Raw genomic sequence first — 17,041 nt, 5'->3', positions numbered from 1 at the left:
CCATTCTATCATCTATTCATCTCTGCAAGCAGCAATCCATTTTCCTTCATTGTGTTAATGCTGGATGTCCTAGAAACACTTATAATTTAAGTTTTTCTATTTCTTTTTCATCACTAGATATTCAGTAGAGTGGGATCTGATGCTCGGTATGTTCCTCCTGAACAGGGACCTGGACAAATGCATGGAGTATAAGACAAACTGGTGGCTTAGGGCTTGATAACTGTAAACGTGTACACATCTACATGTCCAGCAATCCAGAACTCCAGGACTGATTTTGGACGGGAAAGGGTTTAACATGGCTCCCGTGTAAATCCAGTAGTTTTTGTTGGATTCAAAACAACTTTGCACTGCACCTAACAGTCTGCAGATGGCTCTACGCCCCTCCCTTTTTTTTAATTTCTCCTTTCAACAGAGGCGGTTGCTTGCATGCAATAAAAAAAAGTCCCAGTCATAGGCATGAATCTATACCAGAATTTTGGTATTCAAAAGAAATTTCTCAAAGACTACCTTTGGATAGTACCCTACTTAATTCATCGTCAAAAGTGGTGTTCATAAATCATACCTTTTTTTAATGTCAATGAAACATGGAGTATACCATGATTAATTAAAATATTAAATCGTGTTGACATATGTTGCCCAACCATGGTGAAATGTGTGTAAGATTATGGTGAAACTATTTTCTTACCTTTTATCTTTTAATTTTTTAAATTTTAATTAAAAAATAGAATAGTCTTTGCACACGATCAATTTATCATTTTTAATTTATTTGAGGGTAGCATTGTTTTTATCATTTTTTAATAACAGTGCAGAATAAACAATCAAAATCTTTGATTCAAGGAGTGCATGGTAATTTTAATTTTATCATGAACAATTAAATTACACCATACCTTTAGTTACTATGCAAATTTGTTAGCCTTGGTTTTAAGGGCTTGAATGTCATTTCCTAATAGTTTTTTTTGTTATTGTTATTTAATCTTAGGGATATTTTTTATTTTACACACATAAAAAAAATAGCTGATAATGGTGATTGAAAACAAGTTTTCGTCATATCATTTGATGCATCTCAATGTTTTCTTTTTCTCTAGTTGACATTTGTATAATAGCGAGGTATTATTTGATATCAATTGACTTTTCTTTTCTTTTTTTTCAATTTTTCCTTTTCTTTTTTACTTGGATTGCATGTTAGTTACTCAAAAAATTATATTAACCCTTTAATTATTATTTTTGATTTATTCTTTCTTCTTTTAATTACAATTATTTTATTTATATTGATTGTTTCTAATTGAATATTTAATCTCATCTCTGGTTGTTTGATTTTGTTGGCTTATTTTATTAAATTTGGTTTTCAATATTTGAATTGCTATTTTTTTTTTGTTTTCAATCATTTTCTTGATTTATTTGTTTTTCTTCAATTCCATTATCGAGTATTTCTTTTCATTGAATTTTTATGTCAATTTTGGTGTTAATTCTTTTAATTATTATTTTTTAAATCATTTTTTAATTGATTTTTTTTTAAATTTCATCCCTAAACATTTGATTTTATTTAAATTTTCCCTTAATATTTAATTCTAGTTGTTTTCTATGTTGACTTTAGTCATAATTTTTTTAATTACTATTTGTTTTGTTTTGAATTGTTTTTTTATTGATTTTTGTTCCCTCAACTTCATCCCTCAATATTTATTTGGTTAAGAATCTTGCTTCTTTTTTTTAGATTTTTTTAAATAAAATCACCTTAGTCTTATAACCTAGACTATAAATCTGAAAGATTAGTTCAAGTCGACTTTGGTTTTTTTAAGTATTTTTTTTAAATATTTTTTGCTAGTATTTTTTTCATTTTGTTATTTGAGAGGTCATCTTAATTTCATGTCCTGTGTCATATGTTTTATTTGTTCACTCGAGGTTTTTTTTATCTATTTTTATATATTTACATCATATCAGTAAGTGTCTATTCCTTATATTTTTTTTTTATGTATTCAATCTTTTGTAATATTTTTTATGGTGTGGGTTTATTCATTCATTTTTAATTGTATTTATTGTTTAAGCCATAAGTTTTTAGACTGGATTTATCATTTATTTATTTAAATAAAAAAAATTTATTGAACATAATCAAGTAAATATCTCATCTTAACAATTTTTTTCTTGGTTATTGTTAATGATTTTTTTTATTTACATAAATGATTATTGATTTATTTAGTTAGATAATTGCATAGATTTTTCAAATGATACTTTTAATTTTTCATGTAAGAACATATATTGAAACAGCCTGTATACCTGATATTTTTTTAAAAAATAATAATTATAACTTGCATGCCAAGTTCATGACTTTAATGTTTTTTTCTAGCTTTTCTTTTAAAAAAATATTATTCTTTATTCTTTACGCTTGGTCTATTTATACCATTCTTTTTGTTTATTTTTTTCATTTGTAATTTGTTTTTAATGTTTTTTTTTCTTTACACTTTTTGTTTTTGAAAATTTATTCCTCATAGACTATGTATATGGTATTTCACTATATCAATTACAATATTATTCTATTTTTTTGTTACATTAAAATTTAGCTTGGAATCTTACATATTTTTATTAATTAATACATATAATTTTTATTATATTTTATTATATATAAGCGCCGACATGATTCACAATTATATTTCCTACTTGATATAAAAAAATATATTAATAACACCTACATATTAATTATTTTGAGTTGCAAAAAAAATTATTCAATCTACAACTAAACAAGTTGAATAAATGTAATAATATCTTTTTTTGTATTTATTGACTTAAATAATTTTTATAATTAAAAAATAAAAAACTTGCTTATTTTTTAAAATTTTTTAATAAAAAAATTATCCTGCCAAAAAAAGGGTTGACGTAACTAGTTCAAGCCAAAACACAACTGACTATTTTAATAATCGGATTCCGACGTGGACTGGACAAAAGGGATTGCTAAATCCATTGACCACAGGGATGGGAGCTGCTAAATCCATTGACCAAGACTCCGTACCCAAGCCTAACTTCCAACAGGATCTTACCTCTCCGATAGAATAAGGCGGTGCGTGCAAGTGACCCGTTCTCTGCCCGCCAAAATAAAATAAAATAAAATAAAATCATGAAAGGCCACCAGGACTCCTAACACAGGTGCATCATGTCCGCTTGATGAATCTGACCACAAAAAATTCCTTCACAAGATAAAGTTGACCAGGTATTTTCTCTGGGAATTACTATGGTCAGGATCTGGCTTTCAAAACTTGATTTGTAGTTCGTACGTTTTCACTCCATCTACGATTCTCTGGAGAAGAACAGGAAAGTCAGCACGCGTATCCTAATCTAGCTGACCTAGTCCTAGCTAGCATAATCTGATGACTTTATTCTTGATTGCTGAACAGGTATTTTTCCCTCTTCTATATATACCCCAGCAAGACCTCTCTAGCCATTCACAGATCCATCAAAAACCAAAGCAATCTCTTCCATTAGCTCATCAGCTCCAGAATTACATCTTGCTCGATCTTTTTATCTCAGCGCCTTCTAAGTTCTTACATTAAGATCATGTCTGAGGACAATCTTCGTGACGCTCGTCCTGAACTGGATATTTATCAGTTTGGTTATCCAAGGTGTGATACGGCAGATTCCATGGCATCAAGCTCCAATGATTCTCCTTTTTTAGGCACATATGACGATTTGTCACTGTTGGAAAGTGGTCTGTACGAGCAGAAGTATGGTGATATTAGTGATAAATTCTATAGAAATCAGGACAAGGCATGGGAGTCCATTGATTCAAGGTTCCTCATGTTGCTGGAATTCTTTAGAGAACTGTTCTTTCGAAGAAGGGAAGTTTTCAAGAAATTATTTCCAGAGTTACATGATGAGTTTCTGGGGATGTTCAAGAGAATTGGTAACATCAATTTATACGTAGAGAAACCTGGTGAATTCAAGACTAGGGCATTATGCTTGCAAAGGAGCTTGAGTGTTGGCTCACCAAGAACACCTTCGAGAAATGGAGGTGAATCGCCATTAAGGCTCGAGAGGTTCAAGGTTCGCACGGTGGTTCCTGGCGGCGGTGGCCAAGGTGACAGAGGTGCTTCTAATTAAATCCACATAGACTGGTCCATGATTTGTTGCAAAGCTTGAACCCGAAACAGTATTTTTTTTTTTTTCAACAGCACAGTTCGTTCAAAGATACAGCAATTGTTTTATTCTTTCATTCATTGTTCAATGTAAATGGTCGTAACAATACCGCTATTTGTTTGTGTATTGAGAAATTTCTTTCTATAAGAAGGGTTTTTCTCCTTTCTTTCTACACGCCTACAGTGTTAATCCTTCAGAATTTTTTATTTTATTGATAACGTGGATATTGCACTCATTCTTTTTAGAGAGTCAAATAAACATCACACAATTATGCAGTCAACTCGATACAGATATTAATTAAAATAAAAACCATCAGTTTGGCTGGTGGCTTACGAGCATGCTTGGATTTCATATTAGAATTAGAATGAATGATCCGAGTCAATATAAAATGGCAGTACTTTTCTATTTTAAAAAAAAACATAAAATAAAGTTTGTTTTGAAGATTTTTATTAAAATAAATCAACCTCGATCAATTTTCATCAAATAGTCGATTGATCACCCGTCATATTCACCGGGTTAGACAAAATTAATTCCAAGTTGAATGTTTTCTAAAATCTAATCTAAACCAAGACAGATGAGATTTAATAATTGTGATTACAAAACAAGGGAGGGAATTATTGCACTGTTGCGTATCCGACGGAGATAATCCTTAAATCATGATTTTATAAATTTATATATCATTCAACAAGTCAACTTCAATCATGAAAAATAAAACTTATGAATGTATTGGAATTTAGATTTGAATCATTTACTTAAAATTATACTTTTGAAATACTTGATGTTGATTCATAAAAAAATTCTTACAATGATATGACAAAAGATAATTTTTTTTTTAAAAAAAGTATAAAGTTAACTGTTATCACGATAACAATTCATGGTTTTTTTACTTTTATGATGACCCTTTTTTCTTTAGTTATTGAATTTTTTTAATTTACTATTTATATGATATATTTACGGGAATCTAAAGTTAATAATTTATTTTAATTTATTTTTTATATGATTATTGCGGTATCAAAAAAAATCTGAACATCATGTTGGTATTAGAAAAATATCTCAACATCATCATATAATCTATTTTTAGAAAATTTTAGTTAAATAAAAAATATTTTTTTCAAAAAAAATTAGGTTATTAAACTTTATGAATGAATTACACAGTTTATGAGTTTAGTGAGATAACTCTAGTTACCTTAGTTCACAGGTTTAGCGAGGTATCTTTTTTTTCATTTTCTAATTAAGTGTAAAGATAAGTGACAATTACATAATGCAGTTGAAATCGTGTGTTTTTTTTATTTTAATTATTTTTTTCATTACTTGGATTGTTTTGATGTGTTGATGTAAAAAATAATTATTAAAAATAAAAAATAAATATATTATTTTGATGTATTTCTAAGTAAAAAGTACTTTAAAAAATAATATTTCTAAGTAAAATATACTTTGAAAAATAACCAATACTATATTCTCAAACACCCCTAAAAGGTTTGGGAAACAGTTACCACTATGGATTATATTAGTAACTTTAATCCATGGTGTTATTGGTTTTTTTTTTTGTATTTGACCTTTTTTTTAATTTGATCCTTGTATGATGTGTTTATAAAGATTTAAAGTTGATAATTTATTTTAACTTGTATTTTATATGGTTCTCGCATTAAAAAAAAACTATTTTATATTTTTAACATTCAGTTGGTATCAAAAAAATATTTCAGCATTGCAATATGATTTATTTTTTAAAAAGTTTAGTTAAATAAAAAAAATTAAAAAAATAGATTATTAAATTTTATGAAGTCAATGACTTAATTTGCAAGTTTATATAGCAAGGTAACTCTGGTTGTTCTGATTTGCAGGTTTAGCGGGGTACCTTTTTTTTTTATTTGAACTAAATCAAGTATTCATCTATTTTTCTTTTTATCATGTTATCAAAAAAAATGTTTTTGAAAAAAATTGTTATTAAATTTTAAAAAGCCAATGACCTATTGATGGATTTGTTGAATTTAATTTTTCTCTTTTTTTTATATTTATTTGTTTATTTTATACTTTGATATTGAACTGATTGAGAATTTAATTTTCTAATTTGTTTCATTTTATTTTTTATAATGTTATCATAATATTAAAAAAATATCTTAATATTGGTTTGATGCTCGATTTTATAATTACCTATTTTTATTATCATATAGTTAAACAAATAATAGTTTAGAAGAAAAAATATTATTAATAACAATAGAATCCATTATCCAGTTCAATATGACCCAAGCTACTTAATTCATAGATTTAACGAGTTTACCTATCAAACCTGATATATTTTTTAAGTTTTTAATCTTTTAATTTCTCTAATTATTTTTATTATTATCTCATTTTTATTTAATATTAAACTAGTTGAGAAATGAAATTTATAGCTTATTTTTATTCTATTTTCTATATAATTATTGTAATTTTAAATAAATATTTTTATGGTTAGTAGTTGATTTTAAAGCATCTAATTTTATTATAAAAATAATTTAAAAGAATATTACCACGAAAAATTCCTTCACAAGATAAAGTTGACCAGGTATTTTCTCTGGGAATTACTATGGTCAGGATCTGGCTTTCAAAACTTGATTTGTAGTTCGTACGTTTTCACTCCATCTACGATTCTCTGGAGAAGAACAGGAAAGTCAGCACGCGTATCTTAATCTAGCTGACCCAGTCCTAGCTAGCATAATCTGATGACTTTATCCTTGATTGCTGAACAGGTATTTTTCCCTCTTCTATATATACCCCAGCAAGACCTCTCTAGCCATACGGTGGTTCCTGGCGGCTGTGGCCAAGGTGACAGAGGTGCTTCTAATTAAATCCACATAGACTGGTCCATGATTTGTTGCAAAGCTTGAACCCAAAACAGTATTTTTTTTTTTTTCAACAGAACAGTTCGTTCAAAGATACAGCAATTGTTTTATTCTTTCATTCATTGTTCAATGTAAATGGTGGTAACAATACCGCTATTTGTTTGTGTATTGAGAAATTTCTTTCTATAAGAAGGGTTTTTCTTTCTTTCTTTCTACACGCCTACAGTGTTAATCCTTCAGAATTTTTTATTTTATTGATAACATGGATATTGCACTCATTCTTTTTAGAGAGTTAAATAAACATCACCCAATTGTGCAGTCAACTCGATACAGATATATATTAATTAAAATAAAAACCATCAGTTTGGCCGGTGGCTTACGAGCATACTTGGATTGCATATCGGAATGAATGATCGAGTCAATATAAAATGGCAATATTTAAAAATAATAATAACATAAAATAAGTTTGTTTTGAAGATTTTTATTAAAATAAATCAATCTTGATTTTCATCAAATTGTCGATTGACCTTATTAAACAAAATTAATTTCAAGTTGAATTTCTTTAAAATCTAATCTAAACCGATCCACATCAGATTTAATAATTGTGATTACAAAACGACGGAGGGAAATGGGAATGATTGCACTGTTGCATATCCGAAGGAGATAATGCTTAAATCATGATTTTATAAATTTATACATATAATTCAATAAGTCAATTTCAATCTATATATCGTGAAAAATAAATCTTATGAATGTATTGGAATTCAGATTTGAATCATGTACTTAAAATTATACTTTTGAAATACATGATGTCGATTCTTAATGAAAATCTTCGGATGATATAATACAAAAGCTAAATTAATTTTTTAAAGAAAAGTATAAAGCTAATTGTGGATTAAGAGAATAATTCACAAAGTTTTTTTTTTGTTATTTTGAACATTTTTTTTGTTATTGAATTTTTTTAATTTATTTATTATATGATATGTTTATTGATATTTAGAGTTGATAATTTATTTTAATTTATTTTTTATATAACTATTGCGATATAAAAAAAATCTCAATATCATGTTAATATTATAAAAATATCTCAACATCATGGTATGATTTATGTTTTAAAAATTTTAGTCAAATAAAAAATAATTCAATTTACGAGTTTGCTCTCAATTCGCAAGTTTAGTAGGGTATCTTTTTTTTTTCAATTGAGTGTAAAGCTAAGTAACTATTTGAAAATGTACTTAAGACCGTATTTTTTTATAATTTGATTTTTTTAATTTTTTTTGTTTTTGGATCGTTTTGATATGCTGATGTAAGATATAATTGTTAAAAAATAAAAATAAAACTGTTATTTTATTGTATTTCCAAGCAAAAAACACTTTAAAAAATAACAACTATCACATTCTCAAACACCCATAAAAAGTGTAAGGAAATAGTTACTACTATATATTACAACAGTAATCTACAATGTTATTAGGGTTTTTTTTTTGTATCTTGATATATTTTTTTTAATTTGGTTGTTGATTTTTTTTTTAATTTATTCCTTATATGATGTGTTTATGGAAATTTAGATTGATAATTTATTTTGACTTGTTTTTTATATGGTTATCGCAAAATCAAAAAATTATTGCAGCATCGGGTTAATATCAAAAAAATATTACAACATTATGGTATGGTTTATTTTTAAAAAAAGTTATTTAAAAAAAAATTATTTAAAAAAAAACTAGGATATTAAACGTTATAAAGTCAATGACTTAATTTGCAAGTTTGACGAAGTAATCATGGTTGTCTTAATCATGGTTTACAAGGTACTTTTTATATATAAAAAAAAAAAACTTGACTTGGTCATTTGTTTTTCTTTTTATCATGTAGTTGAAAAAATATTTTTGAAAAAAAAAATTGTTATTGAATTTAAAAAGTTCATGGACATGTGGAAAGGTTTGGTGAGTTTAACTTTTCTCTTATCTTTTATATTTGTTTTTTATTTCATACTTCAATATTAGTTTGATTAAGAATTTAGTTGACTAATTAAGAATTAAGTTTTAAAATTTGTTTTGTTTTACTTTATGTGAAGTTATTATAGTTTTTAGAAAAAGTCTTAATATTGGTTTGATGCTCGATTTTCAGATCATCTATTTTTGTTATTGTATATTAAATAAACAATACTTTAGAAGGAAAAAAACATTAATCATGATAGAATATATTACTTGGTTTAATGTGTAACCCGAATGACTCAATTCACAGGTTTACTTGACGAACCTGATATATTTTTTATTTTATTTTTATTCCTTTAATTTTTCTAATTATTTTTTATTATTATTTCATTTTTATTTGATATTGGACTAGTTGAAAAATGAAATTCATGATTTATTTTTATTTATATTTTCATAGAGTTATCATGATTTTAGATTAATATTTTTTTAGGACTGGTGATTAATTTTGAAAACATCTAATTTTATTATAAAATTAAATAAAAATAATTTGCATGAACAATAAAGTTATTAAACTTATTAAAGTTCATGACTACTTAAGTTATAGGGTGACTAAGATCATTTAAATTATTTTTAAATTATTAAATTAAATGATTTATTTTGCGTCAGCTTCCATGTAATTTATTTTAAAACTAGAGATAGATAAAAAGCTGAGTTATCCAATTTTAAAATTAAATTAATAGATTAAATTTAATAATGCTCATAATTTTTAAAATTTTTATCCATAGTAAAGCACTAGTAATAATTAATTAACGCGGGATACTGCTACGAGCCTTGTATTTAAGGTTGGCAAGCGTGCAAGCAAAAGAACGGACCACCTGTAATAAAGGCCGAGGGCGACAGAGCAAAGGAATAACATGGATGGTCCTGGTCCAAGGATGGTTGGTTTAGCTATGGACCAAAAACAGTGCCTGAAGGCCCAGATAATGTGACACTATCCGGTAAACGTAACTGGTCATCAGCAGTTATTTATAGAAGTTTTTGTTCTTTTTAATTTAATTTTTAATTATAATTTCTCACGTGTTTAGCTTTTTATTTTATTTTTTATTTTTTATTTTTTATTTTTTAATTTTATCCTCAAAAAAATTTTAAATTGTTTTATTTTAATTTCATCTTTCAATCAATTTTTTTATTGTTTTTTTTTTAATTTAACACTCATTCATTTGAATATTTTTCATTTTATTAAAATGATTTTTCAATTATATTAAACCCTCCAATTGAACATTCTAATTCTTTAATTTTTTTTCCCACCCTCTTTTTTTTCTTTCTATATAATTAATTTTTTCTTTAAATATTTAATTTGTTAGGGATTCAACTTTGTATGAACTTAATGTTTTGTATTGTTTTTTTTAGTATTGATTTTATGATCATCATCAAGTTTTTTCTATAAATTTATCCTAATCTCATTTTATGGGTTATTAATTTTATATGCATCTTTTTAGTATAAGTATTTTTAGTTGTTTTGTTTTTATTTTATTCTTTAAGGTATTATTCTAATTCATTTATATTTTTTTATGTAGATGAAGTTTGTTTTTAAAAATAAAAAATATTAGTTTTTAAATTGTATTTTTGGCTTGTTTGGCCTTACATAATACTTTATATGGCTTGAGTTTATCTAGTGAGTTTTGTTTGTATTTATTTCTTAAGTCACGAGTTTATTGGGGTGTTAATTTATATTTTATTTGTTTAAGTAAATAAATTTATGAAATACAATGGAATACATGCCTCGTTTTCAATTAAACTTTGATTTTTTTATGGAAAAAAAACACATTGAAGCAACCTGCACACCTAATATTTTTTTAAAAAAATTATAACCCATGACAACAAAATAAATATATCAATATCATGTGATTGGACCATAAATTACCATGTGTGTTATGGGTACTTGTAGGGATGTCAATTTAATTTGAGTTTAATGAGTATTGACTTGAATTTGTGGGTTTTTTTGTAATTATTTTATTTAATGAATAATAGATATGATATAAATATTATCAAATCCTACCTAAAACTTTAACTAAACCTGACTTTATTTGAATTCAATATTTTCTGTATATGTCTTAATATTAGTATAATGTACATATATTTATAGTAAAAAATAATTTTATTTTTTTAAAAAGTATAAAGTTAATTGTGAATTACGATAACAATTCATGGTTTTTTTACCTTTATGATGACTCTTTTTTCTTTAGTTATTGAATTTTTTTAATTTAGTATTTATATGATATATTTACAGAAGTTTAAAGTTAATAATTTATTTTAATTTATTTTTTATATGATTATCACAGTATCAAAAAAAATCTGAACATCATGTTAGTATTAGAAAAATATCTCAACATCATCATATAATCTATTTTTAGAAAATTTTAGTTACATAAAAAATAATTTAAAAAAAAAACTAGATTATTAAACTTTATGAATGAATTACATAGTTTATGAGTTTAGCGAAATAACTCTAGTTACCTTAGTTCACAGGTTTAGCGAGGTATCTTTTTTTTCATTTTGTAATTAAGTGTAAAGATAAGTGACAATTACATAATGCAGTTGAAATCATGTGTTTTTTTTATTTTAATTTGTTTTTCTGAAAATTATTTTTTTCATTACTTGGATTGTTTTGATGTATTGATGTAAAAAATAATTATTAAAAAATAAAAAATAAATATATTATTTTAATGTATTTCTAAGTAAAATATACTTTGAAAAATAACCAATACTATATTCTCAAACACCCCTAAAAGGTTTGGGAAACAGTTACCACTATGGATTATATTAGTAACTTTAATCCATGGTGTTATTGGTTTTTTTTTTTGTATTTGACCTTTTTTTTAATTTGATCCTTGTATGATGTGTTTATAAAAATTTAAAGTTGATAATTTATTTTAACTTGTATTTTATATGGTTATCACATTATAAAAAAACTATTTTATATTTTTAATATTCAGTTCGTATCAGAAAAATATTTCAGCATTGCAATATGATTTATTTTTTAAAAAGTTTAGTTAAATAAAAAAAATTAAAAAAATAGATTATTAAATTTTATGAAGTCAATGACTTAATTTGCAAGTTTATATAGCAAGGTAACTCTGGTTGTTCTGATTTGCAGGTTTAGCGGGGTACCTTTTTTTTTTATTTGAACTAAATCAAGTATTCATCTATTTTTCTTTTTATCATGTTATCAAAAAAAACTTGTTATTAAATTTTAAAAAGCCCTTGACCTATTGATGGATTTGTTGAATTTATTTTTTCTCCTTTTTTTTATATTTATTTGTTTATTTTATATTTTAATATTGAACTGATTGAGAATTTAATATTCTAATTTGTTTCATTTTGTTTTTTATAATGTTATCATAATATTATGAAAATATCTTAATATTAGTTTGATACTCGATTTTATGATTACCTATTTTTATTATCATATAGTTAAATAAATAATAGTTAAAAAAAAATATTATTAATAACAATGGAATACATTATCCTTTTATTATCATATAGTTAAACAAATAATAGTTTAGAAGAAAAAATATTATTAATAACAATAGAATCCATTATCCAGTTCAATATGACCCAAGCTACTTAATTCATAGATTTAACGAGTTTACTTATCAAACCTGATATTTTTTTTAAGTTTTTAATCTTTTAATTTCTCTAATTATTTTTATTATTATCTCATTTTTATTTAATATTAAACTAGTTGAGAAATGAAATTTATAGCTTATTTTTATTCTATTTTCTATATAATTATTGTAATTTTAAATAAATATTTTTATGGTTAGTAGTTGATTTTAAAGCATCTAATTTTATTATAAAAATAATTTAAAAGAATCTTACCACAAAAAATTCCTTCACAAAATAAAGTTGACCAGGTATTTTCTCTGGGAATTACTATGGTCCGGATCTGGCTTTCAAAACTTGATTTGTAGTTCGTACGTTTTCACTCCATCTACGATTCTCTGGAGAAGAACAGGAAAGTCAGCACGCGTATCTTAATCTAGGTGACCTAGTCCTAGCTAGCATAATCTGATGACTTTATCCTTGATTGCTGAACAGGTATTTTTCCCTCTTCTATATATACCCCAGCAAGACCTCTCTAGCCATTCACAGATCCATAAAAAACCAAAGCAATCTCTTCCATTAGCTCATCAGCTCCAGAATTACATCTTGCTCGATCTTTTTATCTCAGCGACTTCTAAGTTCTTACATTAAGATCATGTCTGAGGGCAATCTTCGTGACGCTCGTCCTGAACTGGATATTTATCAGTTTGGTTATCCAAGGTGTGATACGGCAGATTCCATGGCATCAAGCTCCAATGATTCTCCTTTTTTAGGCACATATGACGATTTGTCACTGTTGGAAAGTGGTCTGTACGAGCAGAAGTATGGTGATATTAGTGATAAATTCTATAGAAATCAGGACAAGGCATGGGAGTCCATTGATTCAAGGTTCCTCATGTTGCTGGAATTCTTTAGAGAACTGTTTTTTCGAAGAAGGGAAGTTTTCAAGAAATTATTTCCAGAGTTACATGATGAGTTTCTGGGGATGTTCAAGAGAATTGGTAACATCAATTTATACGTAGAGAAACCTGGAGAGTTCAAGACTAGGGCATTATGCTTGCAAAGGAGCTTGAGCGTTGGCTCACCAAGAACACCTTCGAGAAATGGAGGTGAATCGCCATTAAGGCTCGAGAGGTTCAAGGTTCGCACGGTGGTTCATGGCGGGGGTGGCCAAGGTGACAGAGGTGCTTCTAATTAAATCCACATAGACCGGTCCATGATTTGATGCAAAGCTTGAACCCGAAACAGTATTTATTTATTTATTTCCACAGCACAGTTTGTTCAGAGATACAGCAATTTTTTTATTCCTTCATTCATTGTTCAATGTAAATGGTCGTAACAATACCGCTATTTGTTTGTGTATTGAGAAATTTCTTTCTATAAGAAGGGTTTTTCTTTCTTTCTTTCTACACGCCTACAGTGTTAATCCTTCAGAATTTTTTATTTTATTGATAACATGGATATTGCACTCATTCTTTTTAGAGAGTTAAATAAACATCACACAATTGTGCAGTCAACTCGATACAGATATATATTAATTAAAATAAAAACCATCAGTTTGGCCGGTGGCTTACGAGCATACTTGGATTGCATATCGGAATGAATGATCGAGTCAATATAAAATGGCAATATTTAAAAATAATAATAACATAAAATAAGTTTGTTTTGAAGATTTTTATTAAAATAAATCAATCTTGATTTTCATCAAATTGTCGATTGACCTTATTAAACAAAATTAATTTCAAGTTGAATTTCTTTAAAATCTAATCTAAACCGATCCACATCAGATTTAATAATTGTGATTACAAAACGACGGAGGGAAATGGGAATGATTGCACTGTTGCATATCCGAAGGAGATAATGCTTAAATCATGATTTTATAAATTTATACATATAATTCAATAAGTCAATTTCAATCTATATATCGTGAAAAATAAATCTTATGAATGTATTGGAATTCAGATTTGAATCATGCACTTAAAATTATACTTTTGAAATACATGGTGTCGATTCTTAATGAAAATCTTCGGATGATATAATACAAAAGCTAAATTATTTTTTTAAAGAAAAGTATAAAGCTAATTGTGGATTAAGAGAATAATTCACGATGTTTTTTTTGTTATTTTAAACTTTTTTTTTGTTATTGAATTTTTTTAATTATTTTTTATATGATATGTTTATTGAGATTTAGAATGATTTATTTTAATTTATTTTTTATATGATTATCACAATTTAAAAAAAATCTCAATATCATATTAATATTATAAAAATATCTCAACATCATGATATGATTTATGTTTAAAAAAATTTAGTTAAATAAAAGATAATATAATTTATGAGTTTGCTGAGGTAACCTGGTTACCTCAATTTGCAAGTTTAGTAGGATATTTTTTTTTAATTGAGCGTAAAGTTAAGTGACTATTTGAAAATGTAGTTGAGACTGTATTTTTTTATAATCTGATTTTTAAAAAAAAAATTAAATCGTTTTGATATGCTGATGTGAAATATAATTGTTAAAAAATAAAAATAACATTATTATTTTAATGTATTTCCAAGCAAAAAACATTTTAAAAAACAACAACTACCATATTCTCAAATACTCATAAAAAGTGTGAGGAAATAGTTACTACTATATATTATAACAGTAATCCACAATGTTATTAGGGTTTTTTTTTGTATCTTGATATTTTTTTAATTTGGTTGTTGATTTTTTTTTAAATTTAGTCATTATATGATGTGTTTATGAAAATTTAGATTGATAATTTATTTTGACTTGTTTTTTATATGATTATCACAAAATCAAAAAATTATTGCAGCATCAGGTTAATATCAAAAAATATTACAACATTATGGTATGGTTTATTTTTAAAAATATTTATTTAAATAAAAAAATATTTTTTAAAAAAACTAGGATATTAAACGTTATAAAATCAATGATTTAGTTTGCAAGTTTGACGAGGTAATCATAGTTGCCTTAATTCATGGTTTAGCAGGGTATTTTTTTTATAAAAAAAACTTGACATGGTCATCTATTTTTCTTTCTATCATGTAGTTAAAAAAATATTTTTGAAAAAAAAACTTGTTATTAAATTTAAAAAGTTCATAGATCTATGGAAAGGTTTGGTGAGTTTAACTTTTCTCCATTTTTTTACATTTGTTTTTTATTTCATACTTTAATAGTAGTTTAATTAAGAATTTAGTTGACTAATTAAAAATTAAGTTTTAAAATTTGTTTTGTTTTGAGGTTATTATAGTTTTTATAAAAAAATTTAATATTGGTTTGATACTTGATTTTACGTTCATCTATTTTTGTTATCGTATATCAAATTAACAATACGTTAGAAGGAAAAAAATATTAATTATGATAGAATATATAACTTGGTTTAATGTGTAACCCCAATTATTCATTTCATAGGTTTATTTGATGAACCTGATATATTTTTTATTTTGTTTTTGGTCCTTTAATTTTTCTAATTATTTTTTATTATTGTCTCATTTTTATTTAATATTTAACTAGTTGAGAAATAGAATTCATGATTTATTTTTATTTATATTTTTATAGAGTTATTATAATTTTAAATTAATATTTTTTTAGGACTTGTGCTTAATTTTGAAAACATCTAATTTTATCATAAAATTAAATAAAAATAATTTACATAAACAATAAAGTTATTAAACTCATTAAAGTTCATGACTTAAGCTGCAGGGTGATTAAAATTATTTAAATTATCTTTAAATCATTAAATTAAATGATTTATTTTGTGTCAACTCTCATGTAATTTATTTTAAAATTAAAAAAAATTATTTTAAAACTAGAGAGAGATAAAAAGTTGAGTTATAAAATTTTAAAATTAAATTAATTAATTGAATTTAATGATACTCATAATTGTTTAAATTTTTATCCATAGTAAAGCACTAGTAATAATTAATTAACGTGGGATATTGCTACGAGCCTTGTATTTAAGGTTGACAAGCGTGCAAGCAAAAGAATGGACCACCTGTAATAAAGGCCGAGGGCGACAGAGCAAAGGAATAACATGGATGGTCCTGGTCCTGGTTGGTTTAGCTATGGACCAAAAACAGTGCCTGGAGGCCCAGATAATGTGACACTATCCGGTAAACGTAACTGGTCGTCTGCTGTCCTTTTCATTTATAGAAGTTTTTGTTCTTTTTAATTTAATTTTTAATTATAATTTCTCACGTGTTTAGCTTTTTATGTTATTTTTTATTTTATCTTCAAAAAAATTTTAAAATTTTTATATTTTAATTTCATCTTTCAATCAATTTTTTTATTGTTTTTTTTTTTAATTTAACACTCATTCATTTGATTTTTTTTCATTTTATTAAAATGAATTTTCAATTATATTAAACCCTTCAATTGAAAATTCTAATTCTTTAGTGTTTTTTCCCACCCTTATTTTTTTTCTCTTTATGTAATTAATTTTTTCTTTAAATATTTAATTTATTGGGGATTTAACTTCATAGAACTTAATATTTTATATTATTTTTTTTAGTATTGATTTTATGATCATCATCAAGTTTTTTCTATAAATTTATCCTAAACTC

At 25.3% G+C, this 17,041-nt stretch overlaps 2 protein-coding genes across 2 annotated transcripts; both read left to right on the top strand.

The window, feature by feature from the left end:
• Nucleotides 1-3,410: 3,410 nt before the first annotated feature.
• On the top strand, nt 3,411-6,985 carry LOC105131505 (uncharacterized). The gene is made up of 2 exons (XM_011034511.1): nt 3,411-4,063; nt 6,925-6,985. Exons 1-2 carry the CDS (start codon nt 3,544-3,546, stop codon nt 6,945-6,947), a joined length of 543 nt encoding a protein of 180 aa, XP_011032813.1. The 5' UTR covers nt 3,411-3,543; the 3' UTR covers nt 6,948-6,985.
• A 6,052-nt stretch (nt 6,986-13,037) lies between these two features.
• LOC105131706 (uncharacterized) lies at nt 13,038-13,673 on the top strand. The gene has a single exon (XM_011034816.1). It carries the CDS (start codon nt 13,131-13,133, stop codon nt 13,671-13,673), a length of 543 nt encoding a protein of 180 aa, XP_011033118.1. The 5' UTR covers nt 13,038-13,130.
• Nucleotides 13,674-17,041: the final 3,368 nt, after the last annotated feature.

The sequence above is a fragment of the Populus euphratica genome, unplaced genomic scaffold (genome assembly GCF_000495115.2).
Source record: "Populus euphratica unplaced genomic scaffold, PopEup_1.0 scaffold24.1, whole genome shotgun sequence".
NCBI classification, from domain to species: domain Eukaryota; kingdom Viridiplantae; phylum Streptophyta; class Magnoliopsida; order Malpighiales; family Salicaceae; genus Populus; species Populus euphratica.
The sequence above is the reverse complement of the archived record's forward strand: the minus strand, read 5'-3'. Positions and strand labels throughout refer to the sequence as shown.

What these genes read in the sequence shown, in the direction of transcription:
- LOC105131505 (XM_011034511.1), top strand. Translation starts at nt 3,544, where the DNA reads ATGTCTGAGGACAATCTTCGTGACGCTCGTCCTGAACTGGATATTTAT. An exon ending in TCCTGGCGGCGGTGGCCAAG is followed by an intron (nt 4,064 to 6,924) that starts GTGACAGAGGTG and finishes GCTGTGGCCAAG; the next exon opens with GTGACAGAGGTGCTTCTAAT.
- LOC105131706 (XM_011034816.1), top strand. Translation starts at nt 13,131, where the DNA reads ATGTCTGAGGGCAATCTTCGTGACGCTCGTCCTGAACTGGATATTTAT.